The sequence below is a fragment of the Pezoporus wallicus genome, unplaced genomic scaffold, assembly GCF_028554395.1.
Source record: "Pezoporus wallicus isolate ANWC-B61680 ecotype Strahan unplaced genomic scaffold, APGP_CSIRO_Pwel_v1 contig_9561, whole genome shotgun sequence".
In the NCBI taxonomy this organism is placed as follows: domain Eukaryota; kingdom Metazoa; phylum Chordata; class Aves; order Psittaciformes; family Psittacidae; genus Pezoporus; species Pezoporus wallicus.
The window spans coordinates 177,574-190,000 of NW_026639554.1; the positions used below are offsets into that span (position 1 = coordinate 177,574).

Consider the following 12,427-nt stretch of genomic DNA (forward strand, 5'->3'; position numbering starts at 1 on the left):
ACAAGGAGACATGATCAAGAGGAACAAACAATTCCAGTGGGGAGCTCTTTGAGTAAAAGAGGGGAGGAAAAAGGATTGTACAAGAGGGAAACCAAGTCACTGTTCAGCCAAGCGGAGAAAGCTGGGAAGGTAACTTTGAGCACAGCAGCTCTCCCTCACCCACCAAGGTCTCTACTACAATTACGGGCTCCCGAGCGCTGCTGGGGCTGCAACTGCTTCACTGGACACGTAGGAGACAGCTCAAGCAGACAACTTGAGGTCTGATGAGCAGATGATCCTATACTAAAACACTAGTTAACACACACACCAGTCAAACTGAAACTCCGTCAAGGTACTGGTCAAGTGCAGGCGAAAGCTCCTGCTCCTCCAGCGGCACTTTTTACACCGAAACCCACGTATTTGCAGGTTTGATGTTTGAGGAATGAAGTCAAGAGGGCAAAAGCACATGTGATGTTCCCGCTGCTCCTCCAAGTGCCCCCGTCAGAGCCTGCACTCACCAGGCCTCAGGGGAGATAAGCTCATGTTAGGTGAGGTGGGGCTCAGCAAGGACTGGCTTTAGTGGGTGAAGCTTTACAGCTGTGGCTCTGAGCACAGAACTGCCTCAGTGCTGGTGTTCATCCCTCATACTGCATCAGCCTTCAGGGAATACCACACGTTCTGAACCAGCAGCAGAACAGCCCCTGTCCTGAGCATCTTTCATGAAGTACTTTGAGAGCGTGGAGCTGCTGCAGTGCAGCTCAGGAGCTGGTCAGCACAGAACTCACTCCCCAGGCACATTTCCAGAGTCACAGAAGTGGAAAAAATTAATAATCCAACACTGAGTCTCTATAAACTTCCAACCCCAGCACACACCTGCTATTGTCCCACCTGTTGACACAACAAACACATCTTTCTTTGTTGTGAACTCCAGCTATCGCCCTGCAGTGACTCACTCCATCCTTACATTCACTCCTGTGGACTCACTGTCACCCAAGTCACACAGCCCAATTAAACCTCAATTTATTATTTTTTTGTGTAGTTAGATAGAGTTATTCCAGCAAAAACCTTATCTAAACTGTGTATCTGTCATTTCAGGAAGGCAGCCTTGATTAACAAGCAAACACATGGCATTAGCAGCTTCAGAAAGGAGCAAGTGAGATCAGGCACCAGAGGTTCTGCCGCATTGCACGAGGCCTCCTACATGGCTACTCCCTGAACTACAGCACCACAAGTACAAGGCCTGAGAAGCAGAGAGGTTAGCCAAGTGGATCGAGTGAACAGATGAGGCAGGTTTGAATGGCAGGATCTTGATTAGAGGAGCAGGTCAGAAATCCAGTGATGTAAATCAACAGCTCACCAGGACCAGGCGTCACAGCACAGACACCAACACCGAGTGCTCTTATCCCAGCATTGCTAAAATGTCTACACAACAGGGGGGCAGCCAGGAACAGTGCAACTGTTTCTCTCAAGAAAAGAAGGGTTATGATCACTCAGCTGGTATCTGGATGCAACGTTAACATTTGAATGAATGGCTGAGGAGGAAGACAATTTACAAGCTACACTCTTTGAAGAGTGTATTTAATTCCTCTTTTTAAATCTAAACCATTCTTTATGGGTAGATGTAATAAAATAAAGAGGAAAGAGCACCTACCAATAGAAACGTTGGTCTGGGGCTGGGCTGAGCTCCCTTTACGTGCCCACATCAGCGGCAGAGTCCTTGGGCAACGGAAGTCCTGGAGCAGGAAAGGAAAACAGGCACAAGCAGCAATGCAGTCAGGTACTGACACTGAATGTGTTTAAGGTACTTCTGTTAGTCCCAAGACTAGAAGGCACAGAGCTCACAAAACCCAGATGACAGCAAGACTCAGCATCAGCTCCCTGGGAGGGCTGCACACCCACTGGATGCCAGTCTGAATTCCAGAATCACCTGTGCTACCAAGGAACACCATGGGCAAACAAGGACCGAGGCAAAGGGATCAGCACAATGCGGTGTTTGGGTTGTGTTGTTTCATAACCAGCAAATCCACTCAGATGTACTTTTAAAAATGTGTTTGTCCAGAAAGTTCTTGGAATTTATTACACACATTTAATAACAGCTGATACTCAACATTCAAGTGTTGAACTAAGTTTACAAGCACTTTAGCATACAATGTATACTTATGCTAAGAAACAAAGAATTCAGCATATAAGGAAGTGCAGAAGGAAGCTACTTTAAAGATCCCCCCTTCCATCCAGTATCTACATAAACCTGTTGTATTTTAAACCCCTACATGATGTCAAGTAAAAAGACTAATCAAATATCTACACTTCACTGTGCATATCATGTCTACTTCAGATGCAGGACAGAAATTTCCAAGAGCACGTTCCATTCCTCCTTCCAGAGGAACCTCAGACTTCAGAATTGACTGGATTTCAGAAACAGAGCTTGAAACTTTAAAAGAATCCAACAGCAGCAATTCAGTGCGTTTCAAACATGGTTATGGGAAGGCAGTGAGGCACCAGGACTCAGACCAGCGTGGACAGATCTAAAGCTCCTCAGCTACATTACTCAAACCTGCCATGAATTCTGTGCAAGACCTTGAAACACTTCACTTGCTCCAATGAGCAATTTCCACCAGCAAATGTTCTGTTTGTTTGCTTCAAGCTTATCCATCCTCACAGAGCTGACCGGGTGCAGACACAACAGGAACATCGCTGAATTAACCAAGGGCTGTTTCTGCTGCCCCAGGGCAGTTAAAAACCAAAAGCCCCAGTTTTTCAGAAGCCAGCATACTGGATCAAATACTTTTTCTTATCTGTGTATTCATTAACCCTGTACAAAAGAAAGCTGATTAGCAAATGTAAATGTTCATATAAAAATAGCCAACATCTGTTTAAATTTAGAAATTTATTTTGTTTAATCCACAAGCTTTATATAGCTTTAGTTAAAAAAACAAAAACAAAAAAAACAGTGAAAACATGACAATATCCAAAGTTTGGGTTCCTCAGCCTTTCAAAGAGCACTCTGAAAGTTGCTTATACCATTGAGAAGAACCGTAACGAGACAAGATTTATGAGTGGGGCAATGACAGCTCACAAACAAAATTCATGGAACTGAAGGAATTTTTTCTGGGACTGCTGATCATGGAAACTGCCCTTTAAAAAAAAGAACATAAAAATACAAATGAAATTCCAGTGTTCCAAATTAACATCAGTATAAACCCACAGTGTCCTGGTAAACAACATGCTTTCATTTATGTACCATTCTATGTTGCTACTCCTGATACGCTTTCATGGAGACTACACAGGCAACAGTAGAGAGCATTAAAAGATCAGTACTTCCTTGGTAATTCTGCAGTGGTTTTACTTCTGGGCAAGCTTACAAACCACAGAGGTTAGTAGCATAACATAAGTGGATACAAAAGAAGTCAAATGAGACCCTCACTAAAGGCTTTGTTGAATTTCAAAGAAACTAAGGGAACCGATGGTCATGTTTAAAACCTTCAAAACAAAATCCTACTGCTTCTAAAAAGTCTCACTCTAAATGAAATTATGTTGACTGCCAATGAAAGAATGTCACTAGTACACTGTGGACACCTCTTGTAATGTAAATCCATGCCCTTTGTACATGGTGAACCTCAACCTAGCAATTATTACAACAAATGTTATATTCTAAAGCTCAAACACATTTAGCAATTTGAAATTGAATTCTGAGTACAAACCAAATAAAATGTACATTATATCAAAGGATTCGGCCTAGGATGGTGGGGACACTTGCGCCTTCCTCATCGACCTCAGTGCCTTCTCTCGCAGGTGCTTTTCTAGATCATCAAGGTTGTCTTCTGGTTCACTTTCTGTTTCCTTCAAATAGAGAAAGCATTTCTTCACACACTGAGAGCCGACCCAGGCTGCAGCCCCCCACCCCGTGTTGCAAATCATCCCCTAGCACCAAGAGACACCAAGCTCCATTTCTGAAACAAGTTTAGGACATGAAGAGCATGGTGTATCCACCCCCATCTATCCTCTTATACCGGACTCTTAACAAGGTACCAAATTCCTACCTTTTTGGGTTCTGTCTCAGCTTCCTGGTCGTCCTGTGCTGAGGTGGTATCTGCTGCAGCCACAGCAGCAGCTGCTGCAGCCACTGCAGCCTTCTCCTTCTTATGTTTTTTGTGTTTCTTGTGCTTTTTATCCTTTTTATGCTTCTTATCCTTCTTTTTCTTCTTCTTTTTCCCACCCCCTTCTTGATCTGAATTCTGTAACAAACAATTCAACAGGTATTACAACTCAGTCCTCAGCTTTGAAAAATTCATGTTACAAAGTCTTTTTAAGAAGTTTTAAATTATTAAATTATTCCAAGGATTATTTCCCCCACACCATGAATAACCTCAGAGGTGTTCAGCAGCTAAGTCTTCATGAAAGTAACTTGTCACATAACCCAAAACACCACTGCTTTTATTAACAAACAAGTACCCTTGCAGGTGATGGGCTCTGAGTTGGGCTTTTAGCCTTTTTTTCAGGTGACCAGTTTGCAGAAGGAGAACGAGACCGAGTGGGAGATGGAGGTCCTTGATGTTTTTTGGGTGCTGGCTCAGGTGATCCTGATGCAGACCGTGATGAAGACACCCGTCTTGCAGATCGCGGACTTGGCGTTGGAGCCCTTCAAAACACAAGAGCCACAATTAAGAGATGTTAAGAGGCAAACCAAGAAAATAAAGATTACTCCCTTTCTTTTCACATGACTAATTTATAACCTCACTAAGTCAAGAGAAAAGCAACACTATTTTTTCATCCAATGGAGAAAGAGTGCAAGATATCACATGCAGCTACGTTGTCGTTCTGAACAAATTAAGAGGCCAGCAGCACTTTTGACTGTCTGCTTGTAAGAACAGCAATACACCAAAATAAAAACATGTAGAATTAGAATTTTAGCAGTTTATCTTGGATGACCACTTCTGAAATGGCTTTGAGCTAATGAGAAGCGTTACTGACTTTTAAACAAAGCTAGCTACAAAACTCACAAACTTCTTTCCGCCTGCTCAATCCCAGTGCTTTGCTGTGCTATGAAAAGACCCCTCTCACTCTGCATAAAGCCTCTTCAATGCCCTTCCTGTGCTGCACTTTATTCTAGTAGATGCTTCCAACCTAATAAGCTTCTGAAAATCAGCATTATGATTGTGGAACCCAACAGAGCCACCAACGCTTGAGGAACCTAAAGACATGAGAACCTTTTTATCACAATTCTTTGCTAGTCCCAGTGCATTAAACCAAAGAAAAAAAAAAAAAAACCCTCACAAAACCACCACCACCAAAGATAGATTCTTTTACTTTGTCTTCTTAGGTTCTGGTGTTCTTGAAACCCTCCTGATGGGTCTAGTGCTTGGAGATGGAGACTGTCTTCTCTGGGGTGAAGCTGAAGCTCCCCTTCGCGGTGGTGGTGGGCTTGCAGAGGTATGAGAAGCTCTAGGCCGTGGTGAAGGTGAATGCCTTTTGTTTTGTGGAGGAGAACGTGTTTCCCGATTGGACCTACTGGGAGGAGATCCCTTCCGGTGCTTGGAAGACTGCGAAGGAGAACGCCTTTTAGCAGTGGGTGAGCACCTCTGTTTTGGTGGTGGTGAATGGGAGACTCTGCGTTTGGACTGTGGAGAAGGGGATGCCCTCCGTTTAGGTGGGGGAGGAGGAGAGGCCGTTCTTCTCTTCGGCGGTGGTGAAGGAGAATATCGCCTCTGTATTGGTGGAGAGTATCTCCGTGGAGAAGGTGAGCGTCTGCGTGGGGGTGGTGATGGAGACCTATGGAAAAAAACAGATGTTCAGGTGCCACATGAGCATGTGAATTAGTTACAAGTGCCTTGTGGGGAAAAAGAACTCTAAAAACCCTTTAAAACTTCATTTAATACCAAACTTTCAGAATCACCTGAATGGGTGTTATTCAGTATCTGCTACAGCAATCAAATGATAACCAGGCCACACACCTACCACATCCAGTCTCACCAGCAAAACTACACTCCCCTCATTAAGCTGGGAATCAGGGAACTGCTATCCTGGCATTTCGGTTTCCATGGTGGCATTTCTATTTCCATGTCCTAGCTGGCAGTCAAAAAAGCAGAAGCCCCCACTCTGTGATACAATGCAGCACATTACCTTCGGCGAGGCAGCGAAGGGGAGCGCCGGCGCCGGGGTGGAGGGGCAGGGGAAGGGGTGCGTCGCCGCCGTGCTGGCGGGGGTGAGGGGCTTCTCCTCCTCCTGCTGCAGAGAGAAAAGGATGGCTCAGTGACGTTTAACATGAGATTTATTTCTGTTCTGCTTTCACTGTACAAGTGATTCTGTGCATGCACTTCAACCCTCTTTGTTGTAATGCAGTGATGTGCCTGCTAGATCCCACCCCAGGAAAGAACCTGGAATGCCCAGCTGTGTCCAGCAGCACAGAACTGCCCTCAGCAGCAGTCTTGATGTTGGATCAGATTAGACAGTGTGAATCTGTACTCTTGACACAGCCTGTATCTATGGCTCTGAGATCCAAAATTACTTATTGAAATAGAGGGAAAAAAATCAAAGTTGTTGCTAAAGTGCAGCTATCTGGATTATGCATAAAACAAGGCATTTTCTGCTCTGCAAGGTTTACAGCAAAATTCAGCGAGGAGAGATTTTTCATCAAATACAAAATATTTCTTCCATTTGAAAGTCCAGGAAAGTATTTTTTTTTAAAGTAAAACATTCCTTTTTCAAAAACGCAATTAAGACAAAACGACTGGATAAAGCACAAAACAAGAGTAATGAAAACGCAAAGCAGCTCAGCTATATAAATTATTTGATTTCAAATACACTGGTGGTTGTTCTCCAGGGCAATGAGTTAACCCTTTTTTACAGTTAAGAGTTTGCTCAAAAAACAACTTTTATGATGCGAAGACCCACCAGCCTTGAAATGTCATGGCAGTCCTAATTAAACGTGCATTCACACAGGAGGCCCTAGGTGAATTTAGCATGCTGCAGAACAAATTAAGATCTTTGAATTCGAGTGTTTTACTTAGAATTGTTTGACAAGATCCATAAATAGAATGGTTTGCATTTGTAGTAGTCATCCTTAATCTCATACATCATGCATGCTGTGACTATATTCTAGCTAGGTCTTCATTAGGCTGCTCTCAATGGTCACTGTATCAGATTAATAAACCCATCAAGCACCCAGCTTCCTGCACCTCCCTGTATTCTGTGAGCAAACTATTTCACAAATAGAAGTGTTAACAATACTTTCTACACAAGAGAAAATAAAGTAGGTGTTCACTACTAGTCTACTACCATTAGTAGTTCCAAGTATGCAATGTATTGAGGAATGAGACTTTTGAAAATGACAATTATCTGCGACCCAGAAGATCAAGATCTTAAATAGTTTGTTGCAAACGTATGGAATGCTGTTAGCCAGAACGCCAGCAGCAACAAGAACATAAGGTGATGCCCACCCACTCACCTTACAACCCCGTGCAAATGGAGTAAGAAACCTCCTGAAGAGTACAAGCACTCAGCTGTTTTCAGGCATCAGCAGATGCTAATAACATTGGTGTGACTAGCTGTTACAGCTTATGTGAATTAACAGTGAGAAATGAAGGAAACAGAGCAGGTGCTCCTTAACATGTTAAGGAATCACCCCAAATTTCCCTCACCTTACTAGGAGTGTGCAAGTCCAAAGGACAAAGGATGGCAAGTACTTATCTATGACAAAATAAATGAGAGTTTATCTAAATGATATTCCATATGCAAATCCTATTTAACAGATTCATTTCTAACCAACCTTTTCATCACTGGTGATTGCCACCTCTTTTCCATCTGCATCCTGATAGCAGTGGAGGAAAAACAAAACAGAACAAATCTATCTGCCATGTATTTGAGGCAAGAATGAACACATTCAAATGACGTTCACAGTAATTCTTACCAAACAAGCATAACAGAAATGCAACCTTGAAACAAGGTTGGGCACACTGGACACAATTCTGCTGTGTATTTTGTTGACAGTTGCATAGCAGAAACAGCAGCATTAACTGAACAGTTAGAAGACCTTGGTTATGCTCAACTTAAGAGAGAATTACCGAGGGGAGGATTCCTTCGGTCGCCTGCGTGGAGACGGTGATGGACTGCGTGAATGGGAATGGCGTCGGCGCCTACCAACTTCCCCATTCTTCACATTGGATCTTTTAGGTCTTTCCTCTTCAGATGAAGATGAAGAACCAGAATCTATAAATGTAGAAGAATCACTCTCTGGAAAATGATTCTCACACTATTAACACAGCTGCTGTTAGGGTTATACTGCAGTTTAAACTACTAACCTCCTCTCCCACAAAATTAAGAAGTCTCTACTTAAAAGCAGCGCAACCAAAAATGTTATTTCAAGTGACAAATATATCCATCAGAGCTGAGGAAAAACATCTGCAGCAACTTAATTGGCCACATAAAATTTGACTAGCCAGGTAATTTAAAAGATGAACTGCAGTTACTTATAAAAGTATTAGTGAACAAAACCCCATACCAAGCCCAGGTTAATTTACTGATCTCAAGTATAAAAGAGTCCAAAATATTAGGAAACAACCTATTGCAACAACAGATTAGGTAATCCACAGCAAACAACACTGGTGTATGTCACCAAGAGTTTAAAAATGCAACTTTATCAAAATCCATTAACAAGAGAGATATCCTAACTTATAGAAGTTATACTTTCTCTTGAGCAGCAGCTGAAGTGACTTCATTACAGGTGATAAATCTGTAACTAAATTTTGCAACAAAACTGCAGTGCATAATTTTAGTAAGTATTTGAACCTAACTGCTAACTACTTCCCGCACAAGTAAACTAAAACAAATGCAGTTTTAGGAAATCTCTATCATCCATACCAGATGAAGACTGTTGGTTCTGCCTTCTGTACTGACGCCTCTGTTGAACAGAGTCCGCTGCAGCCATTTTACCTCCTTTATCTTCTTCTGAAAAGGTACATGCATGGACAGAATATTTAAATCAAATATACAAATGTGCCTTATTCACACAGAACCAAAGTCATGCTGAAGTAGATCATCAAACAATCTCCTTCCCCCTCCCCCAGTCTCAAGATAACATTGAGGCTCGAAGACACTTCGGCTGAGCTTTTTTTTTCCCCAAGAAAGCTTGGATATAAAGGTCTGAGTGATCACCTTTATATGTCTGAAAACTCTTGCTTTGAATGTTAGTCTTCCAAGAGGGTTCAGCAGTTTAACACTGCCTTTATTTCACAAACACCTCTGATTAAAAGCCCCACACAAAACCAGCATGGAAAGGCAAGAGCCATACCGGATTCTGACAGTTCTGCTTTCCTTGGTTTTGGTGCTGGCGAAGGAGACTCTCGTTTTTCAGTACTCTTATGTTTGGGTGCTGAAAGACAAAGTCAAAAATAACTCAGTTGGAGCTCTTAACATTCCTGCATGCTTTTCTGTCAGACAAACTGCACACACCATCATTGAGAAAACAAAAGCACAAAATGATAGAGCTGCTGGGATACAAGTTTTATTTCATCACCTGATGCTCTGCTGGGTGAAACGGAGCCACGGCTTTTCCTTGCACGATTTGACTGCTGGGGCGTTGGAGACCTGCGTGGTTTTGGAGGTGGGCTTGCTGGTGGGGATGGTCTGTGCCTCCGCCGAGGAGGGCTTGCAGAAGGAGAGAACCTACGCGTTTTACGAGGGGGACTGGACGCAGTCCTTTTAGGTGGTTTCTTTGGCGGTGATCGGGAACGTGAAGAGGAGGAGGAAGAGCTACTGCCAGATAAGGATGCTGATGACCGTCGTCTCCTGTAAATCAAAGGTAACATTAGATTCTGACTAGCCAGCTTAAACGTTTGAGCATGAGCACAAAGTTACATTTGTTTGCAAGCACATATATATAGAGCCACATACAACAGCACTTCTGAAACACGGACTGCCTTCAACACTCGGTTTGTGGAAGAAAAAATAACAACCAATCTTTCACAGTTAATTGTTAGTGTTCCCTTTGTTTGCCTTCTGTCAATCTACAGGCTACAACTAAGCTTTTGTCCTGGAGGCAATTAGTTTTGTTTGGGCTCTCTGACTTTTGAATGGTTAAGAGAATTCTCTGTGTTAGCACATGTGACTGAATGATCTTCACAACAGATCTCTTTTAAGAGTTTAGTGTGCAAGTACACTAAGAAGTTTTTTACCAAGAGGTACAAATTTCAGACAACTTAACAACTCAGAACCCATCTCTCCATTCTGGTGGTTTAGTCTGTCATCTTTACATTGTAATTTTAAAAAGGCAGGGCCTCTAGAATTCTGCGGCAAAATTTGTGGCAAGTTCTGTTGCAATTGTGTACCTGCAGAATCCACCTTTGGCTGCAGAATTCCTGAGAACCTGGAAAAAAGAAACCCTACCTTGAGTGAGATAAACATTTGCTGAAAGGGAGCTCTTGTACATCTTGCAAAATACATGTTCGATGCTTTCCACAGTTTTCCCATTTGTGTGAAATGAACATATTTATAAACTCAAGGAAAAAATATAACACAGTCATCACCTTGTCAGAAAAAGGAAGAACTGTTGCTTCCTGGAAAAAGAACAACTGCTGTACACAGGAAGCATCGTGTTAATTCTCTTCCTATGAAGAGGGTAAGAATCTAGTCTTCCTATGAAGGCAAATGTCTGTTTTGACACTGCCAGAAGTATACAGTTTTCTCTGCAAGAGAACTCAGATCATTGCTACCAGAGCAATTGCTTATGCTGTCATAAATGTAACCTCCAGCACCAGGCCTTGAGAATTTTTTTAGAGAACATGAAGAGGAAACACATTTCACATCAAAATTGAATTTTGATTGTAATTTTATGTGATAGAAATGGAAGTCGTAATTAAAAAACTCCCAACAAGGCAAATCCAATTTGTCCTGATTTCTTCCCCAGGCAAAGGGAAAAAAGAAAAGCGTTCAGACTTAAGCAAAAGTGTCATGTCAATCTACACTGAAGCTATCCAGAGCCGTTTGAAAGTTATTCTGAAAATGGCCCTTTTCAAAAAGGTGGAACTCTCATCACTATTTCAACTCAAAAGAAATTGTTTCACAGATACTTTTACGTTTCCCCACTACACACTTATGAAATAAGACACTGCAGATTTACATCACTCAAATCATATGCCTGACAGTATGAGACAAACAAGGGATCTTTGAGAGCACACATTCCTCACAACTAATGTTCCCCTTCAGCTTTCAAGGTGTAACATTTTCAGTTCTCTCGAAGAAAGGGAACCTTACCGCCTCACAGGGGATCTGCTTCTTCTGTGCCTGGGGGGGGGAGGCATTCGCCTTGGAGGGCTCCTTCTCCTTGGAGACGGCCGTCGTCTTGGGCTTGGTCGCCTTCTAGGGGAGTAAGACCTGTCATAATCAGAAATTCAAATGAAAAGCAACTATCTAATTTTCAGATTTGAGGACATTTATCCTCAGGGCACTGAGCGGGAAGTTGCTTTTCTCCAAGTGCATCACATTAAGGTAGCATTTAGATTGTGATGCACATATTCAGACACTTGAAGTTCAGTGCTTGAAGTTTCCCAACACCTCTCTACTAAATAGTAAAACAATTCAAAAGAGGAAAGTTCAAGTAATTACACCTTCAGCATCAAACCTATCTCCTAAAAATGCTACACAAGTCTCGCCATCTAACAAGTGCCATACTCAGCAGTAAGCACCCCATTCCTCCTCCAGTCAGCGCCAGTCACTGTGAGCATGTTCTAATGAACCGACAAGAAGAAAACAACACCCAAACACATTTATCCACTAAAAATATCTTCCTCATTTGGCCTAAAACATCCATAGCTCAACTCCCCTGAGAACATCACTATTTACCTGAGAACATTACATTAAGTGGCACCTTCAGAAGAAAATATTCAGTCCTCAACCTTTGCATCAAGATAAACTGAAGTCCTACCTTGACCGTGATCTATGACGCCTTCTTGGTCGAGAATGAGATGGAGAACGTGATCGAGATCTTGACCTTGACTTGGACCGAGTTGGGGATCTTTGACGAGTCTTCTCCTTTTCCTTCTCTCTCTCCTTCTTTGAATTACGTTCTGGTGAAGTTTCCTTAGTCTCTGGTGCAGGAGGTTCAGGTTTAGGAACTTTTGGGATATCACTGTTAAAAAAGATTTGATTTTAATAATCTTACTAAGAATATTAAATGGATTCTTTTGCCACTGCAGAAGGACAAGGAGAAGCAGGTACTCTCCCAGACCAAGACCCAAACAGGTATCAAGATAATTTATGCTTTTTAAAAGGTAAAATACGGTTCTGCACACAAAGCTGTCATACTTACCTGTTTGAAGCTGGCTCTTGAACAACAGTCTCCTTTGGTTTCACAGAGGGTTCTGGCTCAGGAGTCACCTCTTTTTTTTCTGGTGCAGGAGTAGCACTACGGCTCTTGGTTCTGTGGTGAGGGGAGCGAGAATGGCTGCGCTTCCGC

At 42.5% G+C, this 12,427-nt stretch overlaps 1 protein-coding gene across 15 annotated transcripts in view; it reads right to left on the reverse strand.

Moving 5' to 3' along the window:
• Positions 1-2,851: 2,851 nt before the first annotated feature.
• SRRM1 (serine and arginine repetitive matrix 1) overlaps positions 2,852-12,427 on the reverse strand; it is a 15,613-nt gene continuing 6,037 nt past the window's right edge. For 5 of the 15 annotated variants that reach the window (XM_057415058.1, XM_057415068.1, XM_057415069.1 and 2 more), the window contains 13 exons: positions 12,281-12,427; positions 11,897-12,100; positions 11,227-11,346; positions 9,491-9,762; positions 9,266-9,346; positions 8,836-8,922; positions 8,040-8,184; positions 7,745-7,786; positions 6,100-6,204; positions 5,287-5,748; positions 4,432-4,618; positions 4,020-4,214; positions 2,852-3,819 (listed from right to left, as the gene is read on the reverse strand). The exon at positions 12,281-12,427 is cut by the window's right edge and continues 54 nt beyond it. In XM_057415058.1, the coding sequence (XP_057271041.1) occupies positions 3,715-3,819; positions 4,020-4,214; positions 4,432-4,618; positions 5,287-5,748; positions 6,100-6,204; positions 7,745-7,786; positions 8,040-8,184; positions 8,836-8,922; positions 9,266-9,346; positions 9,491-9,762; positions 11,227-11,346; positions 11,897-12,100; positions 12,281-12,427 (2,152 nt within the window). In that variant the 3' untranslated portion in view covers positions 2,852-3,714. The remainder of the gene's footprint in view (positions 3,820-4,019; positions 4,215-4,431; positions 4,619-5,286; positions 5,749-6,099; positions 6,205-7,744; positions 7,787-8,039; positions 8,185-8,835; positions 8,923-9,265; positions 9,347-9,490; positions 9,763-11,226; positions 11,347-11,896; positions 12,101-12,280) is intronic. The other 10 variants (XM_057415060.1, XM_057415070.1, XM_057415054.1 and 7 more) reach the window with 9 other exon arrangements.